Raw genomic sequence first — 21,357 nt, forward strand, 5'->3', positions numbered from 1 at the left:
CCCGACGTGACATTCTTACTGTCCCTACCCACAGCTGGAATGGCACAGGAGAGCTGTGACACAAAAAAAGCAGCTCTCCTTCCAGGCAAATAGTTGCTGTTGTGCTTCTACAACATTCTTGGCTTCTGCAATTCTCAGGTTAGTCTTCCAAGAGTGGGGGAACGCAGCCAAACCTTAGCTCTGGCCGATAGCCAAGGGGCAAGTCAGTGCCAGCATGACAAAAGCAACCACAGCTTCACCTCAGCTGTAAATACAAGGGCTGGGACTTTCCGTGAGACTTTGACGGGAAGTTCTTTCACCCCGCACAGACAGACAAGGCTTGCAACATCCCCTCTCGCGCACCCTGGCTTCCACTAGATAAATGCCAGCGAGGCTGTTGGGGTTTCTGCACTCTGCTCCAAGCAATAGGACCTCTCTGCAGCTCCTGAGGTCTCTCTTGAGGTCTCCTGAGGTCTCTTCCAGCGCAAACAGCATCTCACCAGCTGGGAAAGCACTGGCTTGCCTAGGGGGACTGCAGCAGGTTGAGTGCACAGGTGAGTTTTACACAGATGAGACACAGGTTTGTGTCACTTCTGCAGGTGGGAATGGGGAACAGAATGGCTAAACTGTCAACCTGAGAAGCTTAGGTGGGCTTGAACTTAAATTTTTAAGTCTCCTGATAAAATTTTACCCCAGCCTTTCTCCCTGCTAGACAAAAAAATACAAAGCCAGGCCATGTGTCCTGGTTTTGTACTGACATTATACAACCTATTAGTCACTAAGAGCTGATGTAAGGAAGCACTGAGACATAGAGAAGGATTTGTATCTGTGAAGTTAGGACAAACCAGAACTTCAGATTAGTCAATTGGAATTCAGAGAGCTTACATAACAGATAACAAGTTTATTTAATCTTCCAGAGGTGTTTGCTATAGTTAAAGAAGTGGAGAAAGCTTCTGCAAATAAGGATTGGTCAGTGGGTTTTAAATGATGAAGTTAGAAAGCAGATTTTCTTTCCTAACCCAGAGCCAAAATTCTAGTTTGAATTTTAGTAGCAAGTGCAGGTACTCCAAGGGTGTTTGATTTATCACAAATCATAAGTTATCACTAATAACAGTCAGAACTAATGATTCTTTTCACTTCTGGATTCATATGCGGATTTCATGTTTTCTCTTCCCATTCAAGCAGCATACCAATTTTAATCCTGTTTAATATTTTATAAGCAAGGGGCTTCAATGCTGCAGAAAGAAGTGGATTTTTCTTAAATATTGTCTTATACCAGCTCCACATTATTAATTCAGAGAACATTTGCAGCTGTCAGAACTGTTCCTCAGCTTTGATATAGGAAAATTTCATATCCCCTCTAAATCTGCAACACAAACTGTCACTCAGATAGAGGCCAATTTTTTCAAGACTGTTAAGACTTTATAAGATGCAATTAGTGGAAGATGTAAATTCTCTTTTAGATGTGGCCTTCCTGAAGCTCCTAGATTTGTTAATAGCAATGATTTAGACTAGCATGAAGTAGTAGTGTAACTACATACCAAAATATTCCAATAGTCATTAAGAAATCAAGCATCCCTGTACTTTCTTCCTCCACATTGGAATTTTCTTACACAAACATATTAAGCACTTTTCATATTTGTACAATTTTAGGCAGATGGCACATTTTTACATTACTTCTCTTAGTTACAGGCAGAAATTATAACCCGATAAGAGGTCTACTTCGTGTTGAGAAATTATTAACAAAGTGTGTTGCCTACATTAGTGTTTTATTTCAGAGCAGGAGCTCACTTGGGATCCGACTCTGCTGCTCTCCACCACGCACCACACCATGTTTCACATCACAGAGCAGGCTGGGGACACGCAGTCTCAGCTGCTCTTGGCTGAAACAAAACAGTCCCACCGCTAATGGCAATTAAGCTCACAGGACCAGACCAGAGCTAGTCCAAAGAGAAAATCCCAGCAATGTGCTGCCTAGCATGGGGGTTGGGTGCTCAGAACCACCTTTTCCTCCCTACAAACCCAGTCCCTCAAAAATACAGACAGCAACTGAGGCTTTCAGGGAGAGTAGTTAAAATCTGCATATTTTAAGGTCTCCCTCACTGCTTCCCAGCCTAGTTTTATTAAAACCTGTTTGGTTTTATAATAGTATTTTTTTAAATAATAATTTGGTAACTTCAAGATTTGAGCCAACTGTTTCTCCCATTCTGTTCTTAACTACAGTGCTAGCAGAGTGGAACTGCAACATTTTAAACATTTTATTTTCTGTGGGATATTTTATAGATGTTGGCATTTTGACTTCATTTTTATTCTATTTATATTTTAATGTATATTGACTTTGGTTTTTGAAAGCTCGTTTTTGGGAAGAAAAGGTAGGAACAGGTATTTGAATGTTACCTTTACAGATGCGTATTACAGTTCAAATGTGGGATTTTTTTGTCCCTGCATGCTCTAAAACAAAAAATTGGGGTGTTCTTTCCTCTTTTGACATCACTGTTTAGACCCACATATTCTCTTCTTTTTCAAAATTTCTCCAACATGTATTCCCCTTAGTGAGAGCACGGCCAATGAAACAGTCAGTGAATTCACTTACTTGATGTCGTAGATGCGACTGTGTGAAACAGGTGCACTCTCACACATCCTCATGGAGCATTTTCTGGGCTGCCCATGACGGCTCCCTCCGATCTGCTGCCGCGGGTTGGGCAGGGTGCTCCGGCAGGGCTGCGGTGGGTGGCAGCTCGGGTAGGCACTTGTTATATCGGTGCTTCTTGGAAACGGAGGAGGAGTGGGAATAGCTGCCAGCAAAAACATTAATTAGAGGACTGACAAAGCTGCCTCCCAACCTCATAGTGACTACTGAGTACAGCCCTGGAGACACAATTGCAAAGGTGGCTTCAAGCTATTTTTTTTTACTTTACTAAACTGTTGAGGTGACCCTCTCCTGGTCAGATTACCGGAGGAACGCTCTAACTTTGGTGGTAGGAGTGTGCTGGAAGCACAGGTTCAGGCTACCCAGCTCAGGACCACTCTTCTTATGCTTGGCTGAGCTGCTTTGTGTGTCATGCTGGCAAAGTGCTGCAGATCACCCTGGCGCAGTGACAAGGCTTGGTCTAAACCTCTGGGAGATGCAGATCCCGTGACTTGCTTAGGAAAACATGAGGTTAAGATTAAATCAGGAGTGAGGACAGGTTCTCAGCTCTGGATGATTTCCCTCTCCCAAGAGGGGCAATGTGCAGAAAATCTGAATGTGCAGAAGAATTATTTCCATAAAGAGCACGATAACCCATAAAAATGAGAGTATTAATAAATTTCATTTGAATTCTACAACCTGAACTGCACCAGAGCTTCATATAACTTGGCACTTCAAAGGTGCTTAATTATAATAATCTGCTACAAACTGCTTGATCAATGGTGGAAGCGGCTCAGCCATCCACCTCAGACAAGTTACAGCACCTGAGGACTGGGATCAAAGTGTTTTACTGCTGCCTGTCACCAATCCATTAGTGATACCAACTATGTGAGCAAGTTTCTGTAGGCCTCTAGATAAACAAGCCTTAAGTGCTCAGAAATTTAGTGGAGAGGTTGATTGCCAAAGAGCAAAACACTTTCGGCATCATTAGAGCACAGGAACGTTTGACAAAGGATTTCTCTAGGGTGGTCCCATGCTACAAGGACTGTGAGAGCAGGAAATATGTAAAAAGACATGAGTACTCACAACAAGTGGGTAATTATGCAATAGTCGTAATAGCATAAAATGGTAATGCAATAAAGACGATGGGTTTATTCAGAAAACCCAGTTCCTCATTTTGTATTGCATTTCCTTGCTGGAGCCGCAAGAGAGGGTCACCCTGCAGGAGGGAATTATTTTGTCCAATCAGGCAATTACAAAAGCAGCATGACACTGTTTCATACCTCCTGGCACCCTCTTCTTTCCTCTTCAGCTAAGTTTACTAAGAACACATAAGCTTTTCATTTGTCTCTGCTCCATATCATGTCACAAATATTCACCTTTTCCTTCACTCCAATTGCATAGACAGGGCCTGGCGCGCTCCTTTCTTGCTTATTGCATGGTCTTGACGTGCAGAACCAAGAGCATAACTTCTGCCTTGACCCCACATATTTCACAGGGGTAGGAACACGAGATACCCAGTGGCCTTGTCTGAGATCCAGGAGCAAGTAGAAGACAGAAAACAGGGTGACTCCCCTCTGAAGGTGGCAGCCTCTGCGTAACAGGGCTCAGGCAGCAGAGATTTGAAAGAGATCTTGTGTAAGGTGTCCTACGCCCCTGTGCAGCAGACCATGGCACAGGATAATGCTGCCTGCCCTGTGCTGCACTGCGAGCAACTCAGTGCAATGCTGTGCTCCAAGAGCTGTAGCTCACAGGCAATACCCTGGCAGAGAGATTTCATTTGTACCAACACCTGGGCTAGGAGCCAAGGTAATGGCCCACTGCTGCGCACACCCATCCCTGCTTGCCAGGCCAGGGAATTACCAGCAGCAGCTCAGGCATCTGCAAAACCTGAGCTGAACTCAAAGGGAGCTTTGGTCCAAAACAAATAACAAACTACATCTTTCCTTTTCTCAGTATAGGATGCTGCCCTCAACAGTTCTGCAAATTTTTTATTAATCTCAACTCTGGTTTTTCTTGGTTTAAAAGCATGTTTTTAGATTCAGGCTTCTTAGCAGTGAATTTTCGAAGCCTGTAGCTTAAGGTTGTTGCTTAAAGACTCCTGAAATCATTGGCTCAGTAAGAAGGGGAATTTCTTCCATCTTGAGAAAGAACTAGTTTTTAAAAGATTGCCTGGTAAGAATTTTCCCTTGCTGAAAAATGCAACAGTATTTAAAACTGTCTTAGTTTTTTGTAAGGAACATAATTTCTTTCTTTCTGAAAATATCAGTGTTCATTTTGTCCTGAAGGCAGGCATGTCTCTGCAGATGCCACTTGACTGCAGTCAAGTAGGAGAGGAAAATGTTCAAGTCCATGCAAAAGAAAGGAAGGAAACCAAAAGGAGCAAGTAAATACATTTAATGTACTTCACATTAAGTGAATAAGGGAGCTGATAAAGTTATCCGCTGTTAAATCACATCTCTTTAAACAGTTTTTTATAACAACATTTTAGCGTATAGGCTTGTGTAAGCAGGAATACAGATTAATGAACTTTCTGTAAAATCTGCTTGGCCCCATTCCAGATGTGTTGCAAATCCACATATATTTGTTTCGGCAAGAAAACTTCATATTCATGCTCCTTTTTCTTAAATCTTTCATGATACTCTCCCTCCCACTCCTCAGATTTCTAAGAGCGTAAGACAGCCAAGAACATCGTCACTGCGCCTCAGCAGCCACCTCGCCTGTGATTTCACCACAGGTGTTATGAAGCAACTGGGCTTTGTTTTCTTCCTGCTTGTGCCAACCCGGTCCAAAAGCAAGTTAACTGAAAATCAACAATTCCATTAGAGTAAATGGGAAGAGAATCAGGCTTATCACACGCTCCTAGAGCTCATAATAAATACGTAGCTTGAACTCTTACATTTTTGGCGCTCTGAAGGTCTGGGTTGGTTTGGTTGCTGGTGCAATGCCAGCTAATTCCAGTCTCGGTGTATCCTACTGATGGGCTGTCAGTAAAAGCACCCCAAATAGCATCCCCTGCTTCATCCTCTGTGCCTTTCAACAGACCACAACAGCACAGGGTGACAACTGAAGAGCATTTCTCACTCGTTTCCTTCTCTTTTGGTGGTACAGACATGCATGTGGGTGCGTGTACATCATGAATTTTTTAGGCTGTCCATTATTTTAGCTTGATTTCTGTAGGAAGTGAGATTTCTCTGATCATGCAGAGGTATGTGAGTATATGTATGTTTATGTGTGTTCCTCAATCATTTTTCCAGTGCTGGTGTCAAACAAATATACCAGGAGAGAGTGCCCTGTTTTCTTTATCTTGCATGAAAAAAGGCAGCTGAAGACCCCACAGAAGAGTCCTGAAAAAAATGAAAGACTATACTGTGACTATATACATTTAAAAGACCTAAAAATCGACATGAGAAGAAATGTTATAGGAGTCATCTCCTGTGACTGGAAACAGCTTCAATCAGCGCTTGTAATCAGCCAAGAAACACAAACCCCTAGGAAGCAAGGCTTCATTATTTCTAGTGTTATTTCTCTGTAAGACAGAGCTATTTGTTAATGTCTCTAAATGGCAGATAAAAGATGCTCAGAAGAATAGCTTCACAGTGAGGGGATGACTCAGCAGAAATCCAGGAGGCACTTCTCTACGCACAGTGGATCTGAAAACATGTTTTTCAAGGTCTCAGGACATCTCCTGGGCCAGCTGGGACAAATCCGGTGCCCCCTGTGCTGTAGGCAGGTCTGTCTCTCCGTCTCACCCTTGCTCACCTTCAGGTGTTTTATGAAATATTTTCATTCTCCTTGCAGTTGACTAGGCTGGATTAAAGCTTAATACCTACACACCTCAGAACAGTACAACAGCCCTGAAAAGACTGAGGAAATTACTCAAGTTATAGCTGGGTCATACGTGTTTATGGGAGCAGTTGGAGGTGGTGAGATTTCCAGTTCTCTCAGTACTTTGCTATGATTTAGACAACATTAAGCACATCTATTTAGGCCTATACTTCATCTGTTTGAAGAGCCTCCAGGCAGCTTTAGTGTTCTCCTGATAAAAAGTGAAGATGTGGGAAATGCAATGTCCTCTGTAGGAGGATTTATTGTCTCAAACAATTATTTTTTATCAGCTTTGTCAAAACTTGGAGCCCAGGATTTTCTGCTGAGAAGAACAGCAGATACTCATTTGCTTGAAAGAAAATTCATGAATAATTTGTTGTAATACGTTTGTTAGGAGCTATTCTGCTATTTTCTTTATGTGTTTAAGTACTGGATTAATCATGGGAGAGTAGTTTAGCCACATGCCTTTCAGTTTTAGGTGTATCAAGCAACAGAAAATGTAGTTTATAATTTAGGGCAAATTTGGTTCTACAACTGTCAGCTTATAAGAAACAGTATTTGTTATAGAGTGCGCTCTTTCTCTCTCTGTGGGAACGGTAAAATGAAATTTTAAGTAAATGAGATGATTGCCTCAGAGTAGTGTACATGTCTTTCCAAGGAGACTTTTTAAATTGCATTTCACCTGTTTTCCAAGCTACACCAGAATTAGTGAATATTATGCACGTGTGAAATAATACTTCATAAAGATACTTCCAAAGCTGCAGTCCTATATATGCAAGAAATGAAGTATTAATCACTCTCTTTTTCTACTGTATTTAATGGGCTACTATATGTAATTTTAGTGTATGAAGGCACTTTTGTCTAATATACACCTTTTGATCATAGATGACAAGACAAAGCGGGATTCTCATTTACAAAAGAAAAAAACCAGTTGGGGATGACTTGTACTTGTCAGTACATGCAATAAACAGCTAAGAAAATAATGATAATTAACTGTATTCCTGAAAGAAATTGTTTAACTTTGTAGAACATCACAGCATGGGAAACTAAAAATTACCAACCAAAAAAGTATAATTCCAAACAAAAACATGTACTCATTTACTTATTTGGTTGAAGTTCATCATGCCCATCCACAGTTATACAAGGATTTGAAGGAAAAAATTTTAAAAGAGACTTGATATTAAAAAAGACCTAAAAATACCCAGCCACTTCCACTGCTTTTGACACTCTTGGTTGTAGGCACTGTTCTTCATTGCCACCAGCATGAGTACATGCCTTTAGCATGGTGTCAAAGCACCGTGGTTACAACGAGTGCTGCCCACCCATGTTTGATAAGGATGTATGTTTATCAGGTAGGGAAGGCCCAAGTGTACCTAGAGGCATTGGGGAAGGAAACCTGATTGAACCTGTTTAGTCTGTTCAAAGAGGTATGAGGAAGGTCTGCAGGACACAGGACACCTCCAAAGGGCTTATTTTCACTAGTTCGGTCATAAATGCCAACTCAAGATCAGCTCGCAGTTGCCCAGCAGGATTAAGATGTGTAATCACATCAAGTCCGATGGCATGCTGGGCTTTCTCTCCATAGTGGTGGTGAGAATCTGGCTTCAAAGTATTTTGGAAGAGATACGCTCTGAATCTCTGTTGGTGAAATGAGTTGCAATGTGCTCAGCCCTGCCTGTGTGGTTCAAACTGTGTAAACAAGTTCTTGAATCCATGTAAGGAACTGAATGTTTTCAGGTGCTTCCTGACCAGGGAGATACAGAGCTTTGGCTGAAAAAGACCTTTAGCAGAGGCTTCAGGACTTACATATGTGGATGCTGTGTGAGAAAGTTCAGCTGATCCTTGCTGTAATGACAATGAGAGATCTGGAAAATAAGAAAACAGAGACAAATCCTCTGTGTTAAAAGAGCAGTAGAATTAAGGTGAGATGTAAGAAGTCATGTCAGCAGCTTAAAATTAGGTCTACAGGAGGACATAATGTGAACCCAAATCACTTACCCCAGATGTCCTGGTTTCACTACTGTACAAGCAGAGTTAAACACCAAAGGTTAGTGAACCTGAGGGAAGAATTAACTTCTTCATGCAGCAGCATACTATTAGAGTTCAGCTGTGCAATGGACTAAATTTAATAAGCTCCAAAGTGTCAACCCAAGTGTCTCCCCATTGTTATAGAAAAATAACCCTTTTGAAATCTGGAGAAACAAGCTTTTTCTGGAAAGGCAAACCCAGAAAACAGACTGTTCATACTGATATTCTAGTACATGAATCACTGGAATATGCAGTCAATACTGTTGTCATGACTCATGTATAACTGTATATGAATTCACATAGATGAATCTACCCCCAGCATGCTATATAATCGCCCAGATGTATTATGTCAGGACCTTTATTTGGCTCCAGAATGTTATACTAGAACTAAGGCAAGCTGCTCCAGAGAGGCCATTCTCATGCCTAGCACTGTTTATTATTTGCATACTGTAAAAGAGTCCCTGCTGTTATTTACAAGGAAACAGCAGTCAAAATATTTCGTTTACATAGAAAAAGGGCCTTGGATACTTCACTTTTTAAAGTTACACTCCCATAGTATTTGTTCTGCATATAATCTTTATGACCACCTTCGGGATTATGATTTTTACAATGAGCTTAAAAAGAAAAAAAAGAAAGATGATAAATGGATCAGTGTTGTAAATCTTGAGACTAGTTCCTACATTAGACAACACCATAACCTACCTGGATTACAGCTGTGCTGGCCATTAACTCTCTTCTTATTCTACTTATAAACCTTTCTTTTACATGGCTATGGATCAAACTCCTGGCAATGCTTTGGCCATTTATCTTCTCATAGTCCTTATATCCTGTTTCATCTTCTAAACTTTTGCCCTGAATCAAAACATAAAAGAACATAGACCCAGTAGAAGGTTTTCAAAAATGATAGAGGGGAAAATACAGAGGTTCTGTCATGGCTGGGAGCCACCACAGGCCACCAGATGGGATCAAGTGCTCAAAAATGGACTTGTCCATCTAGCAGCATAAGCAGAGTATACTAGATTTTGAAGGTGGGAAGGTGATGTTCCATGAGAAGTACTATTTGAGAGGAAAATGAGGTCAGAAGATTTGGCAGCTGCTTAAAGGAACTATGTTAAAAGCAGAGACATAACGATTGCAATGCAGAGCAAGGACTGCAGTTAAGACAGCCACGTGCCTGGAGCTGTGAGTTCTTCAGAAACTTCAAACTGAAATAACATACATAAATCAAAATCTATGGACGAGCACAGAAGAATAGTACTAATATGTTGATAAGATTTGAAAAGCCACAGCACAAAAATAAATGTAGTTAGTAAGGTACATCTAGAATAACAAGAAGTTTCCTGTAAAAACATAAACCGTTAAAGGAAAATCAAGGAGAGAATTGATCCACCATTGAACTGAGAGAAAGCTATTGACTAGTGACTCCAAGAAAGCCAACTCTGTAATGCCTATTTTGCTCTTTCTTCACTAGAAGGGTCAGCTGTGATAAAAGGGTTTACACCAGTAGCAAAGAGCTGAAAATTCTGGCCAGATGACAGAAGAAACAGATTAGGTTGTGCTCAGGTGAGTTAAATGACCTGAGATCAGCAGAGCTGATGGAATTCACCTCACGTTGCTCAAGGGATAACTGAAGCATTTCCACAGCCGTTAATAACTATCTTTAAGAACTGTGTGGAAGAGGTAAAGTTTTGAAAGACTGGTAAGGCAAGAATAACAGCTATCTTTAAAAGTAAGAAGAAAGAGGAGGTGCAGAACTATGGCCCAATCCATTTAAGTACAATTCTCAAACAAATAGAGGAAGAAAATATAAGAGAAGAAAGAAATGGGTTATAGGCACACAGATTAATCAAGAACAAATCATTCCAAACCAACCTCATTTCCTGTTATAACAGGATAACAGACCTTGTGAATCACAGAGGCTATACAACTTGACATGAGTGAAGTTTTTAATATGGTAAATTTTAGAGAAGATTTTCAAAAGCATAGTAGGAAAATGCAGCCTAGAGTAAACTAGGTAAGGTTCTGCAGAACTAGGAAAAGAAGCATTTTCAGTCTTTCAGTTAATCATTGTCAAAATGGAAGACTACATTTACTGCCTATATACAGGGGGTCTCTCCTGGCAAAAGTCCTGTTCCAGAATGTCATTAAATGGCATAGATGCCAGAATAGACACTATGCTTATTAAAGCTGACAATCTGACAAAGTTGAAAAGGGCTGCAAGCATGTTAGAGGACAGGCTTAGAAATCAAAATGATCTTGACAAATTGAAGCTACAGTTTCAAAAAACATGGTGCTATTCGACAGGCACAAGTGCATGATACAGCTCTGAGTCAGAAAAAACTACAGAAATCAAGGGTGGAGCAAGTGGCGTGGGAGCAGTCCAGTTAAAGGATTGGGTGTAACAGGATGCATTTACATTAGTGTTTCAGTTCTGCTCAGATGTAGAAGCAGATCACCACTTATCAAGCTTTGCTTACACCACAGAGAGCTCTTGGAGCATATAAAACTAGATTCCTTTCCATGAAGCTGAACCAGAAGACATACTTTAGGTGCACCTCAATGCACTGCAGCTGCTAATGGGCACTGAGGCTGCGGTACTAGACCAAAGTTAGACAAAGGTGGAAATCTCTGAGACATGGGTAGCGTGAACATCATGTGCTCAGCATCAGCTGTTTCACTCCACATCTTGGTTTCTGTTGCCACGCACTACTTGTTGAAGTACTCATAGCCTTAATGCATCACAAGCTGACTATGAATCAGCTATGTTGTGAATAAGACAAATGTGACAGCAGGACGATGTGTTGTCTATGAGGCAAGTGAAGCAATCCTTCTCTGGTAAAACCTCAGCAAGAGTACTGCAGTCACTTTTAGCACCATACTTTTAATTAACAGTTGGAGCAGTTTAGCCTAGAAAGATCAGAAGAAAGCCATGAGAAAGATCACCGCTCTCAGAACCATGAGTTGCAGGGAAAGATCTGGGGTTGTTTTATCTAGAGAAGAAAAGGGTGAAATGGTAACAGCTTTCATGTCCAACAAAGGCTGCTGCAAAGAGAAGGGGGATAAATTGACACCTGTGTCTACTGTGGAGGAGGCCATATAGATTAGACATAGGAAAATTTGCCTAATATTATGGCTGAGAAAGCAGTAAGAGAGGAAGACTTCAGGATCCACAACACAGGAAGGTTTTACAAACAGGTTAGACAAGCATCTGTCAGACTTGGTTTAAACATAATCTATGCTGCCTTAGGGAGGGGGATGGACTAGATAATCTCTTGAGATCACTACCAGAGTTCTTTGTTTTGCTTCTTTTTAAAATGTAAATAGTAAAATTACTCTTTCCTGCTCCTTTCATCTTGTCTTTCTACCTTTTGAATCATTCCACTGATCTCCCATCTGCGATTTCATGTTACATCTTTCTGATCTTTCCATTATCCATCCCAGTCTACATCTCAGTCCCACCTCTGCCTTTCCACTTTTGGCACTGTACTTCATCTGCAGCATTGCTTCTGCTAGGAAATCCATCCTTTTTCCCATGTGCAAGGCAATGTGCCTGTCTTCATTCAAATTCCTACATAACCAAAGTATTCACATATAACTGCTGAACTAAACACTGTACCTTCATTCAGTTCCCCTAGTGTTTATGTAGTGGGCAGAAATGACAGTTTTGCACAGTTAGTTTCTTTTTTCTTTCAGCGCCTCCTTTTATCATTACTGGCCAAGTGGTAATGAGCTCAGAGATTACCACCATTTTACTTAAAATAGCATAATTTGTTGTATAAGAATACAGCAACAATGCAGAAGAGAAAGGACACAGTTAATCATTACAGAGGCTTACATGAATTATCTTTCAAATAACAAAAGGCATCACTAGTGCTCTAATGTTAGAGGGATGGATATAAGCAAAAATATTATGTACGGATACAAATCTATGCCTTTTCTCAGATAATATATGGGTACACACATAAAAGAACAGATAATTATTATTATATGTTTCTTTGCTGGTATTTCTTCTTTCCCCTGGCACTTTGAAAGCACTCAGCACAACCCATGGGCACAGAGCAGACCCCTACTGCCATCGGCTGCGTACTAAGGCAACAGTGTCAGCCTTTGGGCTGAGCTCCCAGACACCAGACTGGCCCTGTGTTCCTCATGATGGAACTCCCTGCTTCACATCTTTCACACTGATGTATGACAACAAAACACCTTGTCCTATAGCAAATGGATATCTTCTCGCATTGCAGCTATTGCTGTCATGGATCCTGGGAGGCCATTTTCCTTGTTTTGACTTTACACCCACCCAGTTGCCATCAGAGGCTGCATTTTCTTCACATACACACAGCAAACCCAGAATTTATCTATGCACTGTCTATATGCTCATAACCTACCACCTGAATTAACCTCCAGAAGTTCACTGCAAAGCCCACAACCTTCTAGTTCAACAACAGCCAGCAGGCACAAAAGCATGTTGGAAGGAAGGAAAAAAAAGGATTCAATGGAGAAAATTAAATTAATTTAATTTCTGTCTTTGGTAGAAGGAGGCATGGTCCAGAAGGCCTGGGATTTAAAAGCAAACTTGCCTTGTCTCACATGTGATTTCCAGGAGGAGATGCACTATTAAATTAATATCAGTTTTACAATATACTTAATTTGTTAAAAAATTCATTGGTGAGCATTTATTTCTAAGATATAATGTGCACCATCATAACAGCTATGGGCATCCCTATTAAGTAATTCTTAAAAAGAAAAGGTAAATTCTGCTTACTTTATTCAAGCAAATTGTGTCTCTTGTTAAAAACTGTATTAAGCTAAATTAGACCACCAGTATTAAAGGCAGCTTTAACTCTCTTCAGCTTTCTATGGAATAATATTCACTGCCTTGTACAAGTCCCTTCACATCTTAGATAGTGCTCCAAGAAACTGTATTTTGAAAAAAAAGAATGTTCCTTACATTAATTTTTCTTTTCATCTCCCCCTCTCTCTCTTTTCTGGCAAGATGAGTTCAGTGTTCACTAGCAAATGAGATGTTCAGTATTACTGAACAACGGAAGCACTTTGTAGACTTACTTCTTGCTGGTGGATCCATTTCTATATTAAATATTTTTATAAGCTAAAACAAAACATAACTTTAACCAATCTACCAAATATATTACCTGATAATATCCATCTGAGTTTTGTTTTTTTCCATTACTTTAGAGAGGAGAATGATTTGCATAGGTAGCAATACTTAGCAATACAGCAATAACCTAATGATTTCTTGAGGGCAAATACAGAAGTTTTCAACTGGATGATCGTGTGTTACAAATAACTTCTACTTTTCATTTTAGATAGGAGCCTACATTGTTAAAAAGAAAAATTGAGAAAGGAAAGTTGAGTCTTATTAGGTACTGAGTTGGACCATTTATTAATATTACGTATTCACCTCTTCTGTTCTTTTTGAAATACAGACTATCCCCAAAAAGGAATTTTATAGCTTTAGTCACATTAGAGCCTCATGGGACATTAATAAAGCCCTCAGAGAATGATTTTTAAATATGTCAAAGGACTTTGCATTTGTATGCATGTGTCAGAGCATACAAATATGCAAGAGACATTCAGATGGGTCCCTTTGAGGATCTGTTTTCATGCTCAGTGTGTTACTTGATGAAGTGGACGGAGTCCAGATGGGTAGCTGGGACTGCAGCTTCAGGAGAGCTGGGGTTAACACCCTGCTGCACTGGAAAGCCTCCCATGGCACCTGCACAAGCCACACAGGCCACGAGCACACTGATCCTCGGGCCCTTCTCTGCCTGAATCGATGCTTGCCCCTAATGACCAGAACCAAACTCCCTTGGCAGCTCTCTAAATCCCAGGGCTCCCACAGCTCATTGCAAGGATGGTGCTGAGCAGGCACTGATGCCAGCTGAGGGCTAGCCAGCTACATACAGAGCTAGTTCAAGACAAAATCCTCACACATGATTCTCAGAATAAGCATTTCTCTTCCTATCTTGCTAATGAAGCTTACACCCTACAGCACAGGCCAAAAAGATGTGTGCATCCCTGACTCATGGCCCTTAATTCCAGGTCACAGCAGGGTAGGGGGAAGTTCAGACTTGATTTTTTTATTCACCAAACAATGCAAGTTTTGGGTCAAACAATTTAAAATCATGCCAGATTTTTTAAAAGCAAAACCTGTTCTGGCTAGAGAAAAATATAAAAGAAAGTGAAGAGTATCATCTCAGTATTTTTAAATGGCAGAGTTTCACTTGGAATGGTGTGCTTCACAGAAGAATGTAAGCAAAGGGTTAATAAACAGCAGTAGCAAAGCAATTGTTTTGGGTCTACCTAACCATTTCATGCATTTCTTTCCTGCAAATTGGAAAATCAGTTATTCCCACAGCTTTAATTAAGACAGTTACCTGCGATGCAGTGAAAGACTTGAATCAGGGCTCCTGCAAATTAAATGGATGCTCTGAGCACTAAATTGCTGGCCATTCCAAGAGAGGGGTCTCTCAAGATCTCCTGTTGGAGGTCTTCCTTCGGGCCTTAGGTTTTCCGGTCTGAGTTCACCTTTTGTAAAGTGAGGACAACAGCATGTGGACCTACTGCAAGACCTTTGGAGCAGACCCTTCTGAGTCTGTATTTGTATCATGGGTCTCACTCTGCAAGTACAGAGCGTACGTACTGCTGTGGCATGGATAATACATTAAAGACTTCGAAGCTTCCAGGTACAGTGATAAAGGAGGATAGATAAAAACTTCAAAGAGAATTTTATTGTGAGTAATATATAGATATCAAAAATAAATGTTCAACATGAAATATTCCAATTCCACTGTCCAAATGCTTCACAGGACATTCTTCAGGAAATTGAAGAACAATAATAAAACAAACTGGCACTGACTAGTCGTATTAAGGAAATACTGAGGACAACAGATAGGTTTCTAGATACCTTTTATAATATCTCTTCTTCAGGTATTTTACAAAAGACCTTCCCGGTTCTAATCTGATTAGAAACACACTCCTCTTTAATGTTTTTGTATAGCATAAGTAAGCAGAAATTACTCTGAAATGTGTGCAACCCTTGCTTTCTGTGCCTCTGTATCCTTTCCTCCTGCTTTCCCTTTGAGAGAGGAAAACTGCAACAGTTCAGCTGAATGTTAAAATCCATAAAATGGATGGAAAAGAGGGTGCCATAAGAGATGGAGAGGTGAGTATCCAGAACTGTTTTTTAAAAACTGTACAGAAATCTTCTGAGAATGTGTATGCAGAAGACTGTGCAGGAAGCATATTAAAAGGCAAGAAAACTCTCAGGTATTTATTTTGTATAGCCAGAGTGGATGCTAACTTTTCATTTTCAAGAGATTGATGTTTTGCTTAGTTTGTTCCTATTACTTTTTTTTAACAGATGAATAAAAATTCTTCCAACATAATGGCTTTGGCTCCTAACACTTCTAATAAAAGAGAGACAGTGTGCATATTTGGAACTGGAGATTTTGGAAGAGCTCTGGGGCATAAAATGATTCAGTCCGGCTACCCCGTTGTGTTTGGAAGCCGGAGCACACAGGCATCCAGCCTGATTCCCAAGGACGCAGAGGTGTTGAGCCACGCAGAGGCAGCGCAGAAAGCTGCCATCATCATTATAGCAATCCAGAGGCAACATTACAACTTCCTTACACCACTAGCAGAAGTTCTCCATGGAAAAGTCTTGGTGGACATAAGCAACAACTTAAAAATAAACCAGTATCCTGAATCCAACGCAGAGTACCTCGCTCAGCTGGTGCCCGGCACTAAGGTTGTGAAAGCCTTTAACACCGTGTCAGCCTGGGCCTTGCAGTCGGGTACACTGGATGCAAGCCGGCAGGTAAGACAAAGCAACGGGGGTTTCCTATGTCATAGAGTTATATATCATATGGCTTCTTAACAGCTAGACAAAACACAACGGGACATACAAATCAGACAGGGTTGAGATGGAATTTTCACTATAATTGTCCATTTCAAATTAAATATGAGCTAAAATTTACTATTGGTTTGTAATATGGCATGACAAGGAATATCCATAGCTTGCCTCCGAACTTGGTAAGGTGTTCGGAGACACTAGAGAAGCAAGGAAAGAAAGATTGCAGAGCTAGAAAGAGAGAGACAGCAAATTAGGAGGAAACGAGGGCTGCATCAGTTGTTCACCAGAAAGGTGAAGTTAAACAGAAAGGAGATAGGAGGAATATATCAAAGCAAGAATAAAATGAAGACAGCAAAAAAAGGGAGGCAAAGGATATGATGAGGCAATAGAATGAGTATGGGCAGCAGAAGTAAGCTGGAAGGTGAACAAATTAATAAAGTTTTCTAAATCAGACTCCATCACCGCAGAAGTTTAACACAAGTGTGTGCAAACCATTTTAGCGAGCTCCTTAACCACAGGCCAGCGAGCACAGAGCTGGTCATAGGAAGCAACACAGAAGCTTACTTGAAGACAAATCATGTATTATTACCCTGTTTTCTGCCACTCTGAGGGATAGTGCTTTTGTACAACAGCAGTTTCAGCCAGCTACTCAAACCATTGCTAGCTTTGGTTTCTGCTGCCAGACAAATGGTTTTGGCTAAACTAAAGACCCAAGGACTTCCAAGCCTAGGCTCTACAGGCCTTCATCATATCAACGAGAGCAGGAATTGCCCCCCTTTCTCCCAGTTCTGAAAGGAGTATTGTCTTGCACACTCACAGAAAAGATGGCTTCTTCACTATTTTACTAGACTTGGAAAGAAATAATATTTACTTTTGTGATAGGGCAATCATGTTTTAAAGATCTCTGTCCCCAGCTCCCTGGAGTCCTTACGGACCACTGTGGCAGCAATTGAAAATTTTGCTCCTATTTACTCCTACAAAATGTTGTGCTTACAAACTGCTTGAATGTCTTCAGAAGAGTATGTCAAGTCTTCTAGGCAAAGACTTGTACTAAGTGTGTTATACATTGTTCTTTTCAGATACAAAATTTTGCCACTGGAAACAATCTCCTTTCCCAAATAAAAGATTCATATTCTTAGTTTATATAGGCTGCTTTTTGCCTATATAAATTAAGGCCAGCAGGGAAGCCAGCAAGTAGCCTAGGAAGCTTGTGCTCATTGTCCATATCCAGGCAGGATGGCAGTAGACGATGTCACAAAAGTCTCTAAATAAAACTTCTTTTTGTTTTTGGCTGCAGGTGTTTGTCTGTGGAGATGATATGGAAGCTAAACAAATGGTGATGGATATTGTTCGTGCACTGGGTCTTACTCCATTAGATCAGGGATCCCTCTTGGCTGCTCAGGAAATAGAAAATTACCCTCTGAAGCTCTTTCCAATGTGGAAGTTTCCCATCCTTTTATCCCTTGGTCTATCCGCATTCTTCTTCTTCTACTGTTTGGCTCGTGATGTAATTTACCCTTATGTTTATGAAAACAAAGACTTTTCATTTTTTATTGCAATTTCCATTCCAAATCGGATCTGCCCTATATTGGCACTCACCCTTCTTGCCTTGGTTTATCTTCCTGGTGTGCTTGCTGCAATTATTCAGTTATACAGAGGTACCAAATACCGCCGTTTCCCAGACTGGCTGGACAAATGGATGCTGTGCAGGAAACAACTTGGACTAGTAGCCTTGGCATTTGCTTCTCTGCATGTTTTGTACACTCTTGTTATTCCAATTCGCTCCTTTGTAAGATGGAGAATCAGCAGTCGAATCATCTCCCAGGTAAGTTTTGTTCCCTGCTCTATGTCTTCCTTTCTTCTGGCCCTGTTACAAATACTACCTTCTATCTTGAGCTTCAGAAATTCATGTGGACAGTCCAATGCTCTTTACGATAGGGTTATTTTCCTAGTTTCTGTGTTCCTTTTAACCATTGGTATATCCAAAGTTTGTTGATATTATGTTGAGTTGAGGGGATTTCTGGCCTCAGTCTTCCTCCTAGATAGTTTACATATTAATAAAATAAGCAGGGAAGATGTAAACATTAAGAGTAATTTAAAGAAACATTTCCCTATTTCTCCATATACCTTTAAGAATGGCACATATTTTGACTTTAAAAATGGCACATATTTTGACTTTCTGACCTAATTTAACAACAAAGGATCATATACCTGTCCTCAACAATAGGTCTACAGCAGTGTAAAACAGGCACTACAATTATAGGTACATGGAACCTATACGTAATATAATGCCTCTTTTGCTTTTTGAGTAGGCATTCAAAGTAAATCTCCAATGATTTTCAGAGAGTTAAGGTATAACATTTATCTCCTAGTTACCTTAAAGGATATTTTTTCTGCATATTGATCCTAAAACTGCTATCACTAAGATATACCTGGTCTTCTTTTCTTCAGGCACTGAACAATAAAACAGAACCACTCAACACCACCAATGCCTGGCTTAGTGACTCTTATTTGGCTTTGGGGATTTTAGGTTTTTTTTTATTTGTTCTTCTGGGAATAACTTCCTTGCCTTCAGTCAGCAACAATGTCAACTGGCGAGAATTTCGATTTGTACAGGTAAGAAAAAGACTTATTCTAAAAAACCTTCTTCCCTTATAAACTATGACCATAGGCAGGTTTACTAGTGACTTAGGGCTTTCCTTCATTAGTATCTCCAGATGTGATGTGTGCACTATCCACCATCACACGGTGAAAAAATGCTACGTGACTATACAGCTCACCTGTAAAAAAACTCAACTGCTCTGATGCTTATGGTACAACTGGGATTACTGCATTAACAAGAGAAAACCGGGAAGACCTGAGCTCCTAAATGACAAACAGAAAGCTGACATTGTGGAATTATCAAATTCCACAATTATACTAAGTCACAAAATATTTTAGCCATTTATTGGGCTAATTTTGTTGGTTCACAAGATAATTCAGTTAAAATGGGTCTGAAAAATGACTTTATAACTCAGATCCTCTCAAGGCCAAGCATCTAAAGAGAATCTGCAGTTTCTGCAGACTCTAAAAAGTGCTGTGCCTATAAACAGACTGCCCTTGGTAACACTATAATCTCAGCCCCACGTTTGGAGGAAGCTTGGTGCAAGCTGCTGTGCCTCTGCAGGAGCTGGTCTGACAGGGGAGGGGAGGCAAGGCAAGGGGAAATTACTATCAATGAATGTTTTATCAAGGCCAAAAACTTGCACAGTATGGTAGTTCTGGATGGATTAGCACTAGAGCATATAAAAGCTTGGATCTCTCCACTGAATTTCAGTATTTTCTCTGCATTTTCACAAATATGACAACCACTAGGCAGTATGTGTGAGCTGGCAAAAATTATCAGGATTGTTGATGGAGAAAAAAAACTAAGAAGTGTGTTTCACCTAGATCCATTTGGATGAATCTTCATTAAAAAACAATAAGAGCCTTTATATTATATAAAACAGTTTCATTTCAGCAGTCCCCAATTAGTTCCAACGTTGGCACATTCCACAAAGCTTCCTGTGTCCTGTAAATTGCATTTCTTCTGGTTTAATTTACTGTTTTAACCTCCACTTCTTTCTTTCTTTCCTTTGTTCTCCCCTAGTCCAAACTGGGATATCTGACACTGATTTTGTGCACTGCACACACATTGGTTTATGGTGGAAACCGGTTTCTGAGCCCGTCATCGTACAGATGGTATCTTCCAAATGCCTATATGCTCTGCCTCATTGTTCCCTGCATTGTACTGGTTGTCAAATTTGTGCTTATATTTCCTTGTCTAGACAAACCTCTCACACGAATTCGACAGGGCTGGGAGAGAAATCCCCAATACTCAGAACAGTCAAATTACATTATCAACAAGACTGCTGTATAATTAGACTTACTTCTATCATCAAAAAGAAGAAGAAAAAAAAAATATTATGAAGGCATATCAAAATGAAGTCCTGAGCCTCTTTTGTCTGGAGAGTGAGCAAAAAAGTGAAAAACTTGGCCAGGCCCTGAGTAAAATAAAGCCGCCCCAATGACAAGCTTAAAATACAACTCAAACAAAGCCATTGAGTTCCTGCACTCCAGGCATGCTTTCACACAGGCACAGGCTCTCTCTTTTGCTCAGTATATCTCCCCTTGCCTATTCACCCTCCAATCCTAACAAGAGTATGAGAGAAGTAAATGGTGCTCCATGTCCCTCCTCTGTCATTCCAAACCTCCTCCAGGTCTGGGCAGAACCAGAGTAACCTTTGGCATCAGATGGCATCTGCCCCTCTTCCCTGTCCTGCCCACTGAGGCTCAGCTCTACATGCACCTACACACACACACCCTGCTTCCACCTCCAGAAGCCACCAGCACCCATAGAATGGTCATGGGATGGATGCCGGCTGAGGAAGAGCTCTCTTCCTCCCAACATTAGTTTATCCTCCATTAACATCTGATCCAAAAGAGACCTATGTTCATACCTTAGAGATAGCTGAGTAAGATTTGTCTGGTTTGTGTACAGGAACTCTAATGTTCGAAGTGTATGGGACAAAGATTACCGAATCCTTGCTTGTACTGCTCTACCAGAAACTCAGGTGGCAAGGGGATGGAGGAGAAAAATGCCAGAAAGATGTGAGATGTGCTCACAAGCCTAAGCTTCTCTGAAAGTACAGGCAAAAAAATAGTCAGTGATTTTTTGTGTAAGCAGTGAGTTGTAAGGAAAGAAACTGAAGAAAAATCCTATTATATCAGAGGGCTGTATTATATGCCATGGTTATATCTCATGAAGAGAATATTGTTGATTTTTCAAAAAATATAAATCTTTGGATGCACTATTACAGATATTATATGAAAATATACATATTTTAACCACAATAAAGAAATTTTTTTTATAGCGTTGAGCTCTGTTATCATTTCTGGAACCTCTTTTGATAGGATGCAGCTGCTGGTAAGCTCAGTTGCACAAAGGTGTTGGAAGGCCTTGGGGCAAGGAATAAAATGGGATTCTGTCTTCAGCCAGCTG

At 40.5% G+C, this 21,357-nt stretch overlaps 1 protein-coding gene across 1 annotated transcript; it reads left to right on the top strand.

Annotated features, from left to right (window-relative positions):
- The first annotated feature begins 387 nt into the window (after positions 1–387).
- STEAP4 (STEAP4 metalloreductase) lies at positions 388–21,155 on the top strand. Its single transcript, XM_072851501.1, has 5 exons — positions 388–533; positions 15,846–16,301; positions 17,635–18,162; positions 18,789–18,953; positions 19,966–21,155. The coding sequence occupies exons 2-5, from the start codon at positions 15,846–15,848 to the stop codon at positions 20,233–20,235; spliced, it is 1,419 nt and encodes a 472-aa protein (XP_072707602.1). The 5' UTR covers positions 388–533; the 3' UTR covers positions 20,236–21,155.
- Positions 21,156–21,357: the final 202 nt, after the last annotated feature.

The sequence above is a fragment of the Ciconia boyciana genome, chromosome 2 (genome assembly GCF_034638445.1).
Source record: "Ciconia boyciana chromosome 2, ASM3463844v1, whole genome shotgun sequence".
Lineage (NCBI taxonomy): Eukaryota > Metazoa > Chordata > Aves > Ciconiiformes > Ciconiidae > Ciconia > Ciconia boyciana.